General features: G+C 36.7%; 1 protein-coding gene across 1 annotated transcript in view; it reads right to left on the bottom strand.

Annotated features, from left to right (window-relative positions):
- The window catches only part of LOC125646912 (uncharacterized), a 324296-nt gene that overhangs the window by 138386 nt on the left and 165970 nt on the right, over positions 1 to 19940 (bottom strand). Inside the window, exons 187-226 of the mRNA XM_056139838.1 lie at positions 19142 to 19255; positions 18629 to 18742; positions 18414 to 18527; positions 17853 to 17966; positions 17511 to 17624; positions 16662 to 16775; positions 16149 to 16262; positions 15934 to 16047; positions 15373 to 15486; positions 15031 to 15144; positions 14181 to 14294; positions 13674 to 13787; positions 13459 to 13572; positions 12898 to 13011; positions 12556 to 12669; positions 11706 to 11819; positions 11199 to 11312; positions 10984 to 11097; positions 10423 to 10536; positions 10081 to 10194; positions 9231 to 9344; positions 8724 to 8837; positions 8509 to 8622; positions 7948 to 8061; positions 7606 to 7719; positions 6756 to 6869; positions 6249 to 6362; positions 6034 to 6147; positions 5473 to 5586; positions 5131 to 5244; positions 4281 to 4394; positions 3774 to 3887; positions 3559 to 3672; positions 2998 to 3111; positions 2656 to 2769; positions 1806 to 1919; positions 1299 to 1412; positions 1084 to 1197; positions 523 to 636; positions 181 to 294 (exon numbers count right to left, since the gene is read on the bottom strand). Of these exons, the coding sequence (XP_055995813.1) occupies positions 181 to 294; positions 523 to 636; positions 1084 to 1197; positions 1299 to 1412; positions 1806 to 1919; positions 2656 to 2769; positions 2998 to 3111; positions 3559 to 3672; positions 3774 to 3887; positions 4281 to 4394; positions 5131 to 5244; positions 5473 to 5586; positions 6034 to 6147; positions 6249 to 6362; positions 6756 to 6869; positions 7606 to 7719; positions 7948 to 8061; positions 8509 to 8622; positions 8724 to 8837; positions 9231 to 9344; positions 10081 to 10194; positions 10423 to 10536; positions 10984 to 11097; positions 11199 to 11312; positions 11706 to 11819; positions 12556 to 12669; positions 12898 to 13011; positions 13459 to 13572; positions 13674 to 13787; positions 14181 to 14294; positions 15031 to 15144; positions 15373 to 15486; positions 15934 to 16047; positions 16149 to 16262; positions 16662 to 16775; positions 17511 to 17624; positions 17853 to 17966; positions 18414 to 18527; positions 18629 to 18742; positions 19142 to 19255 (4560 nt within the window). The remainder of the gene's footprint in view (positions 1 to 180; positions 295 to 522; positions 637 to 1083; positions 1198 to 1298; positions 1413 to 1805; positions 1920 to 2655; positions 2770 to 2997; positions 3112 to 3558; positions 3673 to 3773; positions 3888 to 4280; positions 4395 to 5130; positions 5245 to 5472; positions 5587 to 6033; positions 6148 to 6248; positions 6363 to 6755; positions 6870 to 7605; positions 7720 to 7947; positions 8062 to 8508; positions 8623 to 8723; positions 8838 to 9230; positions 9345 to 10080; positions 10195 to 10422; positions 10537 to 10983; positions 11098 to 11198; positions 11313 to 11705; positions 11820 to 12555; positions 12670 to 12897; positions 13012 to 13458; positions 13573 to 13673; positions 13788 to 14180; positions 14295 to 15030; positions 15145 to 15372; positions 15487 to 15933; positions 16048 to 16148; positions 16263 to 16661; positions 16776 to 17510; positions 17625 to 17852; positions 17967 to 18413; positions 18528 to 18628; positions 18743 to 19141; positions 19256 to 19940) is intronic.

Below are 19940 nucleotides of genomic sequence, written 5' to 3'. Positions count from 1 at the left end.
GCTTTACGAATGCAATAAACTAAAAGAGATTAAAATTTAGTCCCAAAGAAACGCTTTGTGAATTTGCAAACATTTGATACGTACTCAATACGTTAAATACGTTACAGGTAGTCAATAGCCAGCATCATATTTGAAAACATGTGCCCTTTCTGATGCATACACTATATACAATCTCCTTACTTTGCGTGCAGTTGGTTCCATTCAATCCTGACGCACATTGACATTCGTAACCATTGATGAGATCCACGCATGTTCCATTGTTCTCACAAGGTTGGTCAACACATTCATCGATATCTACAACAATCGGCAAGGCATGAATAAAACAATAACTGTTTCTGCAATTTCTACCACTGAATAGTGCTCCTTCGTGCATAATGTAATACAATTCATATCGTCAACCAATGCAACACACTTCGTAGTCATGATTAAAACTTTTTCATGACTAATTTCAACAATGAAGTATTGGATTATTTCATCAGGAGTAAAAGTTCCCGTTTGTGCATTGCGTTCTTGCACACTCACCGACAGTACAGTTTTTGCCGTTGAATCCCATAACACATGCACACTGGTAATCGTTGATGAGGTCTACACAGGTTCCATCATTCTGGCATGGTCCGTCAGAACACTCATCGATATCTACGAATATTACAAAATAGCATAATGATATCAGTAATAATAATGAGGATTGGTTTTATATAGCGCTTTTTCCAGCTGTTCAAAGCGCTTTACAATACATTATTACCCTGGCAGACCTTGTATCAATCTAGAAATTTCTCAGCTTCCTGGGAAGCATACAGTGTAAGGTGCCGTTAAGGCGCTGGAGCAATAACATTCTAACATTATCTTTCACTGTTTATAGCCAGGTACCCCTTTTACACTTGGGTGGAGTGAGGAAATTCATGTAAAGTGCCTTTCCCAAGAACAAAACGTCGGCCCTGCCACGGCCAGGACTCAAACCCAAGACCTTTCGGTCGCGCGTCTGACAGCCTAACCACTAGGTCACCGACGCCACCAACGAACACTTCACTTAACCTTGCGTATTTGACATTGAAATTGAATGTAGATGGGTAAAATAGACTTTACTTGTTGAACAGTTTGTGTCTGCAAAGCCAGGGACACAATCACACTGGTAGTTGTTTACAAGGTCCACACACGTTCCGTTGTTTTGACAAGGATCCCCAGCACATTCATCCATATCTGAATTTCAAAGAAAATTGTGGGATATAGCGTACAATAACATCACCTTAACACACAAGTTTTCGGCCAATCATTTTCAACTGCATTTTGATGAAACTTACTATTCTCGCAGTGAGTCCAATTAAATCCCGGAACACATTGACATTCGTAGGTATTAATTTGATCTATGCATGTTCCATTGTTCTGACAAGGTTCCGCCACACACCCATCTATATCTGAAATGAAATAGATTCTATATCAGCAAAGAAAGGATCTTTTTTCATGAAAAGATACACGAATTGAATGATGTGTTCATTATTTTCAATTTTTGTAGAAACCCAAGGCATTGAAATAACAAAAATCCTGCAATTTGTAACATCTTTTGAGGGAACACTCTATTTCGATCCGTTGTCAGTACATTTATACGATTTCATTAAAATGAAATAATGTTCTTTTCTTTTTAAATTGTTGTGTTCCTATTAATAATAGTTTGTACAGACTTCAAATCAAACGTGATTTACCAATGCCAAAAATTAAAACCAAGCAAGAATAATCACCAAGACACCCTTTGTCAATATTCAGTATCATATTTCAAAAAGTGTGTCCATTCTGATACCCAATCTCCTTACTTTCTGTGCAGTTGGTTCCATTAAATCCTGCCACGCATTGACATTTGTAGCCATTGACGAGATCCACGCATGTTCCATTGTTCTCGCATGGTTGGTCAATACAGTCATCGATATCTGCAACAATGCGCAGGGCATAGATATAGAATAATTCTTTCTGCATTTCCTCTGACCCAATACTTGGTGGATAATGTAACACCATTCATAAAATCAACCAATGAAATACACTCTGTAGGCATCAGAACAGCGTTTCAATTACTGACGTCAGTATATTTTAAGACTATTTTACGACGATTAAATGTCGTCAAGGTCTTTCTACTGTTTCATAGTGTAGCGAAACAGTGATGTTTCTTTTTAAATCTTGGCAAAAATGTCAAAAGTATCAAACAGAAAGGTAAACCAGGGCATAATTTGTCTGTCAATTTAATAAGATACACCACTTCAAGAATGTGTCGATTACTTTCAATTTTCGTTGAGAAATCCAAGATGTTTCCATTTCAAAAAGCGTGTAATTTGTACCAGATTTTGAGGGGAAAACTGTTTTTGTCCATTATCACTACATACATGTCCACGTATATACCATTTCCTTAAAATGAAATAATTTTACTTTCTCCTTGAATTTTTGTGATTCATTCCTTACAATAATAATTTGTACAAACTTAAAATCAAACGTGCTTTACGAATGCAATAAACTAAAAGAGATTAAAATTTAGTCCCAAAGAAACGCTTTGTGAATTTGCAAACATTTGATACGTACTCAATACGTTAAATACGTTACAGGTAGTCAATAGCCAGCATCATATTTGAAAACATGTGCCCTTTCTGATGCATACACTATATACAATCTCCTTACTTTGCGTGCAGTTGGTTCCATTCAATCCTGACGCACATTGACATTCGTAACCATTGATGAGATCCACGCATGTTCCATTGTTCTCACAAGGTTGGTCAACACATTCATCGATATCTACAACAATCGGCAAGGCATGAATAAAACAATAACTGTTTCTGCAATTTCTACCACTGAATAGTGCTCCTTCGTGCATAATGTAATACAATTCATATCATCAACCAATGCAACACACTTCGTAGTCATGATTAAAACTTTTTCATGACTAATTTCAACAACGAAGTATTGGATTATTTCATCAGGAGTAAAAGTTCCCGTTTGTGCATTGCGTTCTTGCACACTCACCGACAGTACAGTTTTTGCCGTTGAATCCCATAACACATGCACACTGGTAATCGTTGATGAGGTCTACACAGGTTCCATCATTCTGGCATGGTCCGTCAGAACACTCATCGATATCTACGAATATTACAAAATAGCATAATGATATCAGTAATAATAATGAGGATTGGTTTTATATAGCGCTTTTTCCAGCTGTTCAAAGCGCTTTACAATACATTATTACCCTGGCAGACCTTGTATCAATCTAGAAATTTCTCAGCTTCCTGGGAAGCATACAGTGTAAGGTGCCGTTAAGGCGCTGGAGCAATAACATTCTAACATTATCTTTCACTGTCTATAGCCAGGTACCCCTTTTACACTTGGGTGGAGTGAGGAAATTCATGTAAAGTGCCTTTCCCAAGAACAAAACGTCGGCCCTGCCACGGCCAGGACTCAAACCCAAGACCTTTCGGTCGCGCGTCTGACAGCCTAACCACTAGGTCACCGACGCCACCAACGAACACTTCACTTAACCTTGCGTATTTGACATTGAAATTGAATGTAGATGGGTAAAATAGACTTTACTTGTTGAACAGTTTGTGTCTGCAAAACCAGGGACACAATCACACTGGTAGTTGTTTACAAGGTCCACACACGTTCCGTTGTTTTGACAAGGATCCCCAGCACATTCATCCATATCTGAATTTCAAAGAAAATTGTGGGATATAGCGTACAATAACATCACCTTAACACACAAGTTTTCGGCCAATCATTTTCAACTGCATTTTGATGAAACTTACTATTCTCGCAGTGAGTCCAATTAAATCCCGGAACACATTGACATTCGTAGGTATTAATTTGATCTATGCATGTTCCATTGTTCTGACAAGGTTCCGCCACACACCCATCTATATCTGAAATGAAATAGATTCTATATCAGCAAAGAAAGGATCTTTTTTCATGAAAAGATACACGAATTGAATGATGTGTTCATTATTTTCAATTTTTGTAGAAACCCAAGGCATTGAAATAACAAAAATCCTGCAATTTGTAACATCTTTTGAGGGAACACTCTATTTCGATCCGTTGTCAGTACATTTATACGATTTCATTAAAATGAAATAATGTTCTTTTCTTTTTAAATTGTTGTGTTCCTATTAATAATAGTTTGTACAGACTTCAAATCAAACGTGATTTACCAATGCCAAAAATTAAAACCAAGCAAGAATAATCACCAAGACACCCTTTGTCAATATTCAGTATCATATTTCAAAAAGTGTGTCCATTCTGATACCCAATCTCCTTACTTTCTGTGCAGTTGGTTCCATTAAATCCTGCCACGCATTGACATTTGTAGCCATTGACGAGATCCACGCATGTTCCATTGTTCTCGCATGGTTGGTCAATACAGTCATCGATATCTGCAACAATGCGCAGGGCATAGATATAGAATAATTCTTTCTGCATTTCCTCTGACCCAATACTTGGTGGATAATGTAACACCATTCATAAAATCAACCAATGAAATACACTCTGTAGGCATCAGAACAGCGTTTCAATTACTGACGTCAGTATATTTTAAGACTATTTTACGACGATTAAATGTCGTCAAGGTCTTTCTACTGTTTCATAGTGTAGCGAAACAGTGATGTTTCTTTTTAAATCTTGGCAAAAATGTCAAAAGTATCAAACAAAAAAGTAAACCAGGGCATAATTTGTCTGTCAATTTAATAAGATACACCACTTCAAGAATGTGTCGATTACTTTCAATTTTCGTTGAGAAATCCAAGATGTTTCCATTTCAAAAAGCGTGTAATTTGTACCAGATTTTGAGGGGAAAACTGTTTTTGTCCATTATCACTACATACATGTCCACGTATATACCATTTCCTTAAAATGAAATAATTTTACTTTCTCCTTGAATTTTTGTGATTCATTCCTTACAATAATAATTTGTACAAACTTAAAATCAAACGTGCTTTACGAATGCAATAAACTAAAAGAGATTAAAATTTAGTCCCAAAGAAACGCTTTGTGAATTTGCAAACATTTGATACGTACTCAATACGTTAAATACGTTACAGGTAGTCAATAGCCAGCATCATATTTGAAAACATGTGCCCTTTCTGATGCATACACTATATACAATCTCCTTACTTTGCGTGCAGTTGGTTCCATTCAATCCTGACGCACATTGACATTCGTAACCATTGATGAGATCCACGCATGTTCCATTGTTCTCACAAGGTTGGTCAACACATTCATCGATATCTACAACAATCGGCAAGGCATGAATAAAACAATAACTGTTTCTGCAATTTCTACCACTGAATAGTGCTCCTTCGTGCATAATGTAATACAATTCATATCGTCAACCAATGCAACACACTTCGTAGTCATGATTAAAACTTTTTCATGACTAATTTCAACAACGAAGTATTGGATTATTTCATCAGGAGTAAAAGTTCCCGTTTGTGCATTGTGTTCTTGCACACTCACCGACAGTACAGTTTTTGCCGTTGAATCCCATAACACATGCACACTGGTAATCGTTGATGAGGTCTACACAGGTTCCATCATTCTGGCATGGTCCGTCAGAACACTCATCGATATCTACGAATATTACAAAATAGCATAATGATATCAGTAATAATAATGAGGATTGGTTTTATATAGCGCTTTTTCCAGCTGTTCAAAGCGCTTTACAATACATTATTACCCTGGCAGACCTTATATCAATCTAGAAATTTCTCAGCTTCCTGGGAAGCATACAGTGTAAGGTGCCGTTAAGGCGCTGGAGCAATAACATTCTAACATTATCTTTCACTGTCTATAGCCAGGTACCCCTTTTACACTTGGGTGGAGTGAGGAAATTCATGTAAAGTGCCTTTCCCAAGAACAAAACGTCGGCCCTGCCACGGCCAGGACTCCAACCCAAGACCTTTCGGTCGCGCGTCTGACAGCCTAACCACTAGGTCACCGACGCCACCAACGAACACTTCACTTAACCTTGCGTATTTGACATTGAAATTGAATGTAGATGGCTAAAATAGACTTTACTTGTTGAACAGTTTGTGTCTGCAAAACCAGGGACACAATCACACTGGTAGTTGTTTACAAGGTCCACACACGTTCCGTTGTTTTGACAAGGATCCCCAGCACATTCATCCATATCTGAATTTCAAAGAAAATTGTGGGATATAGCGTACAATAACATCACTTTAACACACAAGTTTTCGGCCAATTATTTTCAACTGCATTTTGATGAAACTTACTATTCTCGCAGTGAGTCCAATTAAATCCCGGAACACATTGACATTCGTAGGTATTAATTTGATCTATGCATGTTCCATTGTTCTGACAAGGTTCCGCCACACACCCATCTATATCTGAAATGAAATAGATTCTATATCAGCAAAGAAAGGATCTTTTTTCATGAAAAGATACACGAATTGAATGATGTGTTCATTATTTTCAATTTTTGTAGAAACCCAAGGCATTGAAATAACAAAAATCCTGCAATTTGTAACATCTTTTGAGGGAACACTCTATTTCGATCCGTTGTCAGTACATTTATACGATTTCATTAAAATGAAATAATGTTCTTTTCTTTTTAAATTGTTGTGTTCCTATTATTAATAGTTTGTACAGACTTCGAATCAAACGTGATTTACCAATGCCAAAAATTAAAACCAAGCAAGAATAATCACCAAGACACCCTTTGTCAATATTCAGTATCATATTTCAAAAAGTGTGTCCATTCTGATACCCAATCTCCTTACTTTCTGTGCAGTTGGTTCCATTAAATCCTGCCACGCATTGACATTTGTAGCCATTGACGAGATCCACGCATGTTCCATTGTTCTCGCATGGTTGGTCAATACAGTCATCGATATCTGCAACAATGCGCAGGGCATAGATATAGAATAATTCTTTCTGCATTTCCTCTGACCCAATACTTGGTGGATAATGTAACACCATTCATAAAATCAACCAATGAAATACACTCTGTAGGCATCAGAACAGCGTTTCAATTACTGACGTCAGTATATTTTAAGACTATTTTACGACGATTAAATGTCGTCAAGGTCTTTCTACTGTTTCATAGTGTAGCGAAACAGTGATGTTTCTTTTTAAATCTTGGCAAAAATGTCAAAAGTATCAAACAAAAAAGTAAACCAGGGCATAATTTGTCTGTCAATTTAATAAGATACACCACTTCAAGAATGTGTCGATTACTTTCAATTTGCGTTGAGAAATCCAAGATGTTTCCATTTCAAAAAGCGTGTAATTTGTACCAGATTTTGAGGGGAAAACTGTTTTTGTCCATTATCACTACATACATGTCCACGTATATACCATTTCCTTAAAATGAAATAATTTTACTTTCTCCTTGAATTTTTGTGATTCATTCCTTACAATAATAAGTTGTACAAACTTAAAATCAAACGTGCTTTACGAATGCAATAAACTAAAAGAGATTAAAATTTAGTCCCAAAGAAACGCTTTGTGAATTTGCAAACATTTGATACGTACTCAATACGTTAAATACGTTACAGGTAGTCAATAGCCAGCATCATATTTGAAAACATGTGCCCTTTCTGATGCATACACTATATACAATCTCCTTACTTTGCGTGCAGTTGGTTCCATTCAATCCTGACGCACATTGACATTCGTAACCATTGATGAGATCCACGCATGTTCCATTGTTCTCACAAGGTTGGTCAACACATTCATCGATATCTACAACAATCGGCAAGGCATGAATAAAACAATAACTGTTTCTGCAATTTCTACCACTGAATAGTGCTCCTTCGTGCATAATGTAATACAATTCATATCGTCAACCAATGCAACACACTTCGTAGTCATGATTAAAACTTTTTCATGACTAATTTCAACAACGAAGTATTGGATTATTTCATCAGGAGTAAAAGTCCCCGTTTGTGCATTGCGTTCTTGCACACTCACCGACAGTACAGTTTTTGCCGTTGAATCCCATAACACATGCACACTGGTAATCGTTGATGAGGTCTACACAGGTTCCATCATTCTGGCATGGTCCGTCAGAACACTCATCGATATCTACGAATATTACAAAATAGCATAATGATATCAGTAATAATAATGAGGATTGGTTTTATATAGCGCTTTTTCCAGCTGTTCAAAGCGCTTTACAATACATTATTACCCTGGCAGACCTTGTATCAATCTAGAAATTTCTCAGCTTCCTGGGAAGCATACAGTGTAAGGTGCCGTTAAGGCGCTGGAGCAATAACATTCTAACATTATCTTTCACTGTTTATAGCCAGGTACCCCTTTTACACTTGGGTGGAGTGAGGAAATTCATGTAAAGTGCCTTTCCCAAGAACAAAACGTCGGCCCTGCCACGGCCAGGACTCCAACCCAAGACCTTTCGGTCGCGCGTCTGACAGCCTAACCACTAGGTCACCGACGCCACCAACGAACACTTCACTTAACCTTGCGTATTTGACATTGAAATTGAATGTAGATGGGTAAAATAGACTTTACTTGTTGAACAGTTTGTGTCTGCAAAACCAGGGACACAATCACACTGGTAGTTGTTTACAAGGTCCACACACGTTCCGTTGTTTTGACAAGGATCCCCAGCACATTCATCCATATCTGAATTTCAAAGAAAATTGTGGGATATAGCGTACAATAACATCACCTTAACACACAAGTTTTCGGCCAATCATTTTCAACTGCATTTTGATGAAACTTACTATTCTCGCAGTGAGTCCAATTAAATCCCGGAACACATTGACATTCGTAGGTATTAATTTGATCTATGCATGTTCCATTGTTCTGACAAGGTTCCGCCACACACCCATCTATATCTGAAATGAAATAGATTCTATATCAGCAAAGAAAGGATCTTTTTTCATGAAAAGATACACGAATTGAATGATGTGTTCATTATTTTCAATTTTTGTAGAAACCCAAGGCATTGAAATAACAAAAATCCTGCAATTTGTAACATCTTTTGAGGGAACACTCTATTTCGATCCGTTGTCAGTACATTTATACGATTTCATTAAAATGAAATAATGTTCTTTTCTTTTTAAATTGTTGTGTTCCTATTAATAATAGTTTGTACAGACTTCAAATCAAACGTGATTTACCAATGCCAAAAATTAAAACCAAGCAAGAATAATCACCAAGACACCCTTTGTCAATATTCAGTATCATATTTCAAAAAGTGTGTCCATTCTGATACCCAATCTCCTTACTTTCTGTGCAGTTGGTTCCATTAAATCCTGCCACGCATTGACATTTGTAGCCATTGATGAGATCCACGCATGTTCCATTGTTCTCGCATGGTTGGTCAATACAGTCATCGATATCTGCAACAATGCGCAGGGCATAGATATAGAATAATTCTTTCTGCATTTCCTCTGACCCAATACTTGGTGGATAATGTAACACCATTCATAAAATCAACCAATGAAATACACTCTGTAGGCATCAGAACAGCGTTTCAATTACTGACGTCAGTATATTTTAAGACTATTTTACGACGATTAAATGTCGTCAAGGTCTTTCTACTGTTTCATAGTGTAGCGAAACAGTGATGTTTCTTTTTAAATCTTGGCAAAAATGTCAAAAGTATCAAACAAAAAAGCAAACCAGGGCATAATTTGTCTGTCAATTTAATAAGATACACCACTTCAAGAATGTGTCGATTACTTTCAATTTTCGTTGAGAAATCCAAGATGTTTCCATTTCAAAAAGCGTGTAATTTGTACCAGATTTTGAGGGGAAAACTGTTTTTGTCCATTATCACTACATACATGTCCACGTATATACCATTTCCTTAAAATGAAATAATTTTACTTTCTCCTTGAATTTTTGTGATTCATTCCTTACAATAATAATTTGTACAAACTTAAAATCAAACGTGCTTTACGAATGCAATGAACTAAAAGAGATTAAAATTTAGTCCCAAAGAAACGCTTTGTGAATTTGCAAACATTTGATACGTACTCAATACGTTAAATACGTTACAGGTAGTCAATAGCCAGCATCATATTTGAAAACATGTGCCCTTTCTGATGCATACACTATATACAATCTCCTTACTTTGCGTGCAGTTGGTTCCATTCAATCCTGACGCACATTGACATTCGTAACCATTGATGAGATCCACGCATGTTCCATTGTTCTCACAAGGTTGGTCAACACATTCATCGATATCTACAACAATCGGCAAGGCATGAATAAAACAATAACTGTTTCTGCAATTTCTACCACTGAATAGTGCTCCTTCGTGCATAATGTAATACAATTCATATCATCAACCAATGCAACACACTTCGTAGTCATGATTAAAACTTTTTCATGACTAATTTCAACAACGAAGTATTGGATTATTTCATCAGGAGTAAAAGTTCCCGTTTGTGCATTGCGTTCTTGCACACTCACCGACAGTACAGTTTTTGCCGTTGAATCCCATAACACATGCACACTGGTAATCGTTGATGAGGTCTACACAGGTTCCATCATTCTGGCATGGTCCGTCAGAACACTCATCGATATCTACGAATATTACAAAATAGCATAATGATATCAATAATGATAATGAGGATTGGTTTTATATAGCGCTTTTTCCAGCTGTTCAAAGCGCTTTACAATACATTATTACCCTGGCAGACCTTATATCAATCTAGAAATTTCTCAGCTTCCTGGGAAGCATACAGTGTAAGGTGCCGTTAAGGCGCTGGAGCAATAACATTCTAACATTATCTTTCACTGTCTATAGCCAGGTACCCCTTTTACACTTGGGTGGAGTGAGGAAATTCATGTAAAGTGCCTTTCCCAAGAACAAAACGTCGGCCCTGCCACGGCCAGGACTCAAACCCAAGACCTTTCGGTCGCGCGTCTGACAGCCTAACCACTAGGTCACCGACGCCACCAACGAACACTTCACTTAACCTTGCGTATTTGACATTGAAATTGAATGTAGATGGGTAAAATAGACTTTACTTGTTGAACAGTTTGTGTCTGCAAAACCAGGGACACAATCACACTGGTAGTTGTTTACAAGGTCCACACACGTTCCGTTGTTTTGACAAGGATCCCCAGCACATTCATCCATATCTGAATTTCAAAGAAAATTGTGGGATATAGCGTACAATAACATCACCTTAACACACAAGTTTTCGGCCAATCATTTTCAACTGCATTTTGATGAAACTTACTATTCTCGCAGTGAGTCCAATTAAATCCCGGAACACATTGACATTCGTAGGTATTAATTTGATCTATGCATGTTCCATTGTTCTGACAAGGTTCCGCCACACACCCATCTATATCTGAAATGAAATAGATTCTATATCAGCAAAGAAAGGATCTTTTTTCATGAAAAGATACACGAATTGAATGATGTGTTCATTATTTTCAATTTTTGTAGAAACCCAAGGCATTGAAATAACAAAAATCCTGCAATTTGTAACATCTTTTGAGGGAACACTCTATTTCGATCCGTTGTCAGTACATTTATACGATTTCATTAAAATGAAATAATGTTCTTTTCTTTTTAAATTGTTGTGTTCCTATTAATAATAGTTTGTACAGACTTCAAATCAAACGTGATTTACCAATGCCAAAAATTAAAACCAAGCAAGAATAATCACTAAGAAACCCTTTGTCAATATTCAGTATCATATTTCAAAAAGTGTGTCCATTCTGATACCCAATCTCCTTACTTTCTGTGCAGTTGGTTCCATTAAATCCTGCCACGCATTGACATTTGTAGCCATTGATGAGATCCACGCATGTTCCATTGTTCTCGCATGGTTGGTCAATACAGTCATCGATATCTGCAACAATGCGCAGGGCATAGATATAGAATAATTCTTTCTGCATTTCCTCTGACCCAATACTTGGTGGATAATGTAACACCATTCATAAAATCAACCAATGAAATACACTCTGTAGGCATCAGAACAGCGTTTCAATTACTGACGTCAGTATATTTTAAGACTATTTTACGACGATTAAATCTCGTAAAGGTCTTTCTACTGTTTCATAGTGTAGCGAAACAGTGATGTTTCTTTTTAAATCTTGGCAAAAATGTCAAAAGTATCAAACAAAAAAGTAAACCAGGGCATAATTTGTCTGTCAATTTAATAAGATACACCACTTCAAGAATGTGTCGATTACTTTCAATTTTCGTTGAGAAATCCAAGATGTTTCCATTTCAAAAAGCGTGTAATTTGTACCAGATTTTGAGGGGAAAACTGTTTTTGTCCATTATCACTACATACATGTCCACGTATATACCATTTCCTTAAAATGAAATAATTTTACTTTCTCCTTGAATTTTTGTGATTCATTCCTTACAATAATAATTTGTACAAACTTAAAATCAAACGTGCTTTACGAATGCAATAAACTAAAAGAGATTAAAATTTAGTCCCAAAGAAACGCTTTGTGAATTTGCAAACATTTGATACGTACTCAATACGTTAAATACGTTACAGGTAGTCAATAGCCAGCATCATATTTGAAAACATGTGCCCTTTCTGATGCATACACTATATACAATCTCCTTACTTTGCGTGCAGTTGGTTCCATTCAATCCTGACGCACATTGACATTCGTAACCATTGATGAGATCCACGCATGTTCCATTGTTCTCACAAGGTTGGTCAACACATTCATCGATATCTACAACAATCAGCAAGGCATGAATAAAACAATAACTGTTTCTGCAATTTCTACCACTGAATAGTGCTCCTTCGTGCATAATGTAATACAATTCATATCGTCAACCAATGCAACACACTTCGTAGTCATGATTAAAACTTTTTCATGACTAATTTCAACAACGAAGTATTGGATTATTTCATCAGGAGTAAAAGTTCCCGTTTGTGCATTGCGTTCTTGCACACTCACCGACAGTACAGTTTTTGCCGTTGAATCCCATAACACATGCACACTGGTAATCGTTGATGAGGTCTACACAGGTTCCATCATTCTGGCATGGTCCGTCAGAACACTCATCGATATCTACGAATATTACAAAATAGCATAATGATATCAGTAATAATAATGAGGATTGGTTTTATATAGCGCTTTTTCCAGCTGTTCAAAGCGCTTTACAATACATTATTACCCTGGCAGACCTTGTATCAATCTAGAAATTTCTCAGCTTCCTGGGAAGCATACAGTGTAAGGTGCCGTTAAGGCGCTGGAGCAATAACATTCTAACATTATCTTTTACTGTCTATAGCCAGGTACCCCTTTTACACTTGGGTGGAGTGAGGAAATTCATGTAAAGTGCCTTTCCCAAGAACAAAACGTCGGCCCTGCCACGGCCAGGACTCCAACCCAAGACCTTTCGGTCGCGCGTCTGACAGCCTAACCACTAGGTCACCGACGCCACCAACGAACACTTCACTTAACCTTGCGTATTTGACATTGAAATTGAATGTAGATGGGTAAAATAGACTTTACTTGTTGAACAGTTTGTGTCTGCAAAACCAGGGACACAATCACACTGGTAGTTGTTTACAAGGTCCACACACGTTCCGTTGTTTTGACAAGGATCCCCAGCACATTCATCCATATCTGAATTTCAAAGAAAATTGTGGGATATAGCGTACAATAACATCACCTTAACACACAAGTTTTCGGCCAATCATTTTCAACTGCATTTTGATGAAACTTACTATTCTCGCAGTGAGTCCAATTAAATCCCGGAACACATTGACATTCGTAGGTATTAATTTGATCTATGCATGTTCCATTGTTCTGACAAGGTTCCGCCACACACCCATCTATATCTGAAATGAAATAGATTCTATATCAGCAAAGAAAGGATCTTTTTTCATGAAAAGATACACGAATTGAATGATGTGTTCATTATTTTCAATTTTTGTAGAAACCCAAGGCATTGAAATAACAAAAATCCTGCAATTTGTAACATCTTTTGAGGGAACACTCTATTTCGATCCGTTGTCAGTACATTTATACGATTTCATTAAAATGAAATAATGTTCTTTTCTTTTTAAATTGTTGTGTTCCTATTAATAATAGTTTGTACAGACTTCAAATCAAACGTGATTTACCAATGCCAAAAATTAAAACCAAGCAAGAATAATCACCAAGAAACCCTTTGTCAATATTCAGTATCATATTTCAAAAAGTGTGTCCATTCTGATACCCAATCTCCTTACTTTCTGTGCAGTTGGTTCCATTAAATCCTGCCACGCATTGACATTTGTAGCCATTGATGAGATCCACGCATGTTCCATTGTTCTCGCATGGTTGGTCAATACAGTCATCGATATCTGCAACAATGCGCAGGGCATAGATATAGAATAATTCTTTCTGCATTTCCTCTGACCCAATACTTGGTGGATAATGTAACACCATTCATAAAATCAACCAATGAAATACACTCTGTAGGCATCAGAACAGCGTTTCAATTACTGACGTCAGTATATTTTAAGACTATTTTACGACGATTAAATGTCGTCAAGGTCTTTCTACTGTTTCATAGTGTAGCGAAACAGTGATGTTTCTTTTTAAATCTTGGCAAAAATGTCAAAAGTATCAAACAAAAAAGTAAACCAGGGCATAATTTGTCTGTCAATTTAATAAGATACACCACTTCAAGAATGTGTCGATTACTTTCAATTTTCGTTGAGAAATCCAAGATGTTTCCATTTCAAAAAGCGTGTAATTTGTACCAGATTTTGAGGGAAAAACTGTTTTTGTCCATTATCACTACATACATGTCCACGTATATACCATTTCCTTAAAATGAAATAATTTTACTTTCTCCTTGAATTTTTGTGATTCATTCCTTACAATAATAATTTGTACAAACTTAAAATCAAACGTGCTTTACGAATGCAATAAACTAAAAGAGATTAAAATTTAGTCCCAAAGAAACGCTTTGTGAATTTGCAAACATTTGATACGTACTCAATACGTTAAATACGTTACAGGTAGTCAATAGCCAGCATCATATTTGAAAACATGTGCCCTTTCTGATGCATACACTATATACAATCTCCTTACTTTGCGTGCAGTTGGTTCCATTCAATCCTGACGCACATTGACATTCGTAACCATTGATGAGATCCACGCATGTTCCATTGTTCTCACAAGGTTGGTCAACACATTCATCGATATCTACAACAATCGGCAAGGCATGAATAAAACAATAACTGTTTCTGCAATTTCTACCACTGAATAGTGCTCCTTCGTGCATAATGTAATACAATTCATATCATCAACCAATGCAACACACTTCGTAGTCATGATTAAAACTTTTTCATGACTAATTTCAACAACGAAGTATTGGATTATTTCATCAGGAGTAAAAGTTCCCGTTTGTGCATTGCGTTCTTGCACACTCACCGACAGTACAGTTTTTGCCGTTGAATCCCATAACACATGCACACTGGTAATCGTTGATGAGGTCTACACAGGTTCCATCATTCTGGCATGGTCCGTCAGAACACTCATCGATATCTACGAATATTACAAAATAGCATAATGATATCAGTAATAATAATGAGGATTGGTTTTATATACCGCTTTTTCCAGCTGTTCAAAGCGCTTTACAATACATTATTACCCTGGCAGACCTTGTATCAATCTAGAAATTTCTCAGCTTCCTGGGAAGCATACAGTGTAAGGTGCCGTTAAGGCGCTGGAGCAATAACATTCTAACATTATCTTTCACTGTCTATAGCCAGGTACCCCTTTTACACTTGGGTGGAGTGAGGAAATTCATGTAAAGTGCCTTTCCCAAGAACAAAACGTCGGCCCTGCCACGGCCAGGACTCAAACCCAAGACCTTTCGGTCGCGCGTCTGACAGCCTAACCACTAGGTCACCGACGCCACCAACGAACACTTCACTTAACCTTGCGTATTTGACATTGAAATTGAATGTAGATGGGTAAAATAGACTTTACTTGTTGAACAGTTTGTGTCTGCAAAACCAGGGACACAATCACACTGGTAGTTGTTTACAAGGTCCACACACGTTCCGTTGTTTTGACAAGGATCCCCAGCACATTCATCCATATCTGAATTTCAAAGAAAATTGTGGGATATAGCGTACAATAACATCACCTTAACACACAAGTTTTCGGCCAATCATTTTCAACTGCATTTTGATGAAACTTACTATTCTCGCAGTGAGTCCAATTAAATCCCGGAACACATTGACATTCGTAGGTATTAATTTGATCTATGCATGTTCCATTGTTCTGACAAGGTTCCGCCACACACCCATCTATATCTGAAATGAAATAGATTCTATATCAGCAAAGAAAGGATCTTTTTTCATGAAAAGATACACGAATTGAATGATGTGTTCATTATTTTCAATTTTTGTAGAAACCCAAGGCATTGAAATAACAAAAATCCTGCAATTTGTAACATCTTTTGAGGGAACACTCTATTTCGATCCGTTGTCAGTACATTTACATGTATACGATTTCATTAAAATGAAATAATGTTCTTTTCTTTTTAAATTGTTGTGTTCCTATTAATAATAGTTTGTACAGACTTCAAATCAAACGTGATTTACCGATGCCAAAAATTAAAACCAAGCAAGAATAATCACCAAGACACCCTTTGTCAATATTCAGTATCATATTTCAAAAAGTGTGTCCATTCTGATACCCAATCTCCTTACTTTCTGTGCAGTTGGTTCCATTAAATCCTGCCACGCATTGACATTTGTAGCCATTGACGAGATCCACGCATGTTCCATTGTTCTCGCATGGTTGGTCAATACAGTCATCGATATCTGCAACAATGCGCAAGGCATAGATATAGAATAATTCTTTCTGCATTTCCTCTGACCCAATACTTGGTGGATAATGTAACACCATTCATAAAATCCACCAATGAAATACACTCTGTAGGCATCAGAACAGCGTTTCAATTACTGACGTCAGTATATTTTAAGACTATTTTACGACGATTAAATGTCGTCAAGGTCTTTCTACTGTTTCATAGTGTAGCGAAACAGTGATGTTTCTTTTTAAATCTTGGCAAAAATGTCAAAAGTATCAAACAAAAAAGTAAACCAGGGCATAATTTGTCTGTCAATTTAATAAGATACACCACTTCAAGAATGTGTCGATTACTTTCAATTTTCGTTGAGAAATCCAAGATGTTTCCATTTCAAAAAGCGTGTAATTTGTACCAGATTTTGAGGGGAAAACTGTTTTTGTCCATTATCACTACATACATGTCCACGTATATACCATTTCCTTAAAATGAAATAATTTTACTTTCTCCTTGAATTTTTGTGATTCATTCCTTACATAATAATTTGTACAAACTTAAAATCAAACGTGCTTTACGAATGCAATAAACTAAAAGAGATTAAAATTTAGTCCCAAAGAAACGCTTTGTGAATTTGCAAACATTTGATACGTACTCAATACGTTAAATAAGTTACAGGTAGTCAATAGCCAGCATCATATTTGAAAACATGTGCCCTTTCTGATGTATACACTATATACAATCTCCTTACTTTGCGTGCAGTTGGTTCCATTCAATCCTGACGCACATTGACATTCGTAACCATTGATGAGATCCACGCATGTTCCATTGTTCTCACAAGGTTGGTCAACACATTCATCGATATCTACAACAATCAGCAAGGCATGAATAAAACAATAACTGTTTCTGCAATTTCTACCACTGAATAGTGCTCCTTCGTGCATAATGTAATACAATTCATATCGTCAACCAATGCAACACACTTCGTAGTCATGATTAAAACTTTTTCATGACTAATTTCAACAACGAAGTATTGGATTATTTCATCAAGAGTAAAAGTTCCCGTTTGTGCATTGCGTTCTTGCACACTCACCGACAGTACAGTTTTTGCCGTTGAATCCCATAACACATGCACACTGGTAATCGTTGATGAGGTCTACACAGGTTCCATCATTCTGGCATGGTCCGTCAGAACACTCATCGATATCTACGAATATTACAAAATAGCATAATGATATCAGTAATAATAATGAGGATTGGTTTTATATAGCGCTTTTTCCAGCTGTTCAAAGCGCTTTACAATACATTATTACCCTGGCAGACCTTGTATCAATCTAGAAATTTTTCAGCTTCCTGGGAAGCATACAGTGTAAGGTGCCGTTAAGGCGCTGGAGCAATAACATTCTAATATTATCTTTCACTGTCTATAGCCAGGTACCCCTTTTACACTTGGGTGGAGTGAGGAAATTCATGTAAAGTGCCTTTCCCAAGAACAAAACGTCGGCCCTGCCACGGCCAGGACTCCAACCCAAGACCTTTCGGTCGCGCGTCTGACAGCCTAACCACTAGGTCACCGACGCCACCAACGAACACTTCACTTAACCTTGCGTATTTGACATTGAAATTGAATGTAGATGGGTAAAATAGACTTTACTTGTTGAACAGTTTGTGTCTGCAAAACCAGGGACACAATCACACTGGTAGTTGTTTACAAGGTCCACACACGTTCCGTTGTTTTGACAAGGATCCCCAGCACATTCATCCATATCTGAATTTCAAAGAAAATTGTGGGATATAGCGTACAATAACATCACCTTAACACACAAGTTTTCGGCCAATTATTTTCAACTGCATTTTGATGAAACTTACTATTCTCGCAGTGAGTCCAATTAAATCCCGGAACACATTGACATTCGTAGGTATTAATTTGATCTATGCATGTTCCATTGTTCTGACAAGGTTCCGCCACACACCCATCTATATCTGAAATGAAATAGATTCTATATCAGCAAAGAAAGGATCTTTTTTCATGAAAAGATACACGAATTGAATGATGTGTTCATTATTTTCAATTTTTGTAGAAACCCAAGGCATTGAAATAACAAAAATCCTGCAATTTGTAACATCTTTTGAGGGAACACTCTATTTCGATCCGTTGTCAGTACATTTACATGTATACGATTTCATTAAAATGAAATAATGTTCTTTTCTTTTTAAATTGTTGTGTTCCTATTAATAATAGTTTGTACAGACTTCAAATCAAACGTGATTTACCGATGCCAAAAATTAAAACCAAGCAAGAATAATCACCAAGACACCCTTTGTCAATATTCAGTATCATATTTCAAAAAGTGTGTCCATTCTGATACCCAATCTCCTTACTTTCTGTGCAGTTGGTTCCATTAAATCCTGCCACGCATTGACATTTGTAGCCATTGACGAGATCCACGCATGTTCCATTGTTCTCGCATGGTTGGTCAATACAGTCATCGATATCTGCAACAATGCGCAAGGCATAGATATAGAATAATTCTTTCTGCATTTCCTCTGACCCAATACTTGGTGGATAATGTAACACCATTCATAAAATCCACCAATGAAATACACTCTGTAGGCATCAGAACAGCGTTTCAATTACTGACGTCAGTATATTTTAAGACTATTTTACGACGATTAAATGTCGTCAAGGTCTTTCTACTGTTTCATAGTGTAGCGAAACAGTGATGTTTCTTTTTAAATCTTGGCAAAAATGTCAAAAGTATCAAACAAAAAAGTAAACCAGGGCATAATTTGTCTGTCAATTTAATAAGATACACCACTTCAAGAATGTGTCGATTACTTTCAATTTTCGTTGAGAAATCCAAGATGTTTCCATTTCAAAAAGCGTGTAATTTGTACCAGATTTTGAGGGGAAAACTGTTTTTGTCCATTATCACTACATACATGTCCACGTATATACCATTTCCTTAAAATGAAATAATTTTACTTTCTCCTTGAATTTTTGTGATTCATTCCTTACAATAATAATTTGTACAAACTTAAAATCAAACGTGCTTTACGAATGCAATAAACTAAAAGAGATTAAAATTTAGTCCCAAAGAAACGCTTTGTGAATTTGCAAACATTTGATACGTACTCAATACGTTAAATACGTTACAGGTAGTCAATAGCCAGCATCATA

The sequence above is a fragment of the Ostrea edulis genome, chromosome 6 (assembly GCF_947568905.1).
Source record: "Ostrea edulis chromosome 6, xbOstEdul1.1, whole genome shotgun sequence".
In the NCBI taxonomy this organism is placed as follows: domain Eukaryota; kingdom Metazoa; phylum Mollusca; class Bivalvia; order Ostreida; family Ostreidae; genus Ostrea; species Ostrea edulis.
The sequence above is the reverse complement of the archived record's forward strand: the minus strand, read 5'-3'. Positions and strand labels throughout refer to the sequence as shown.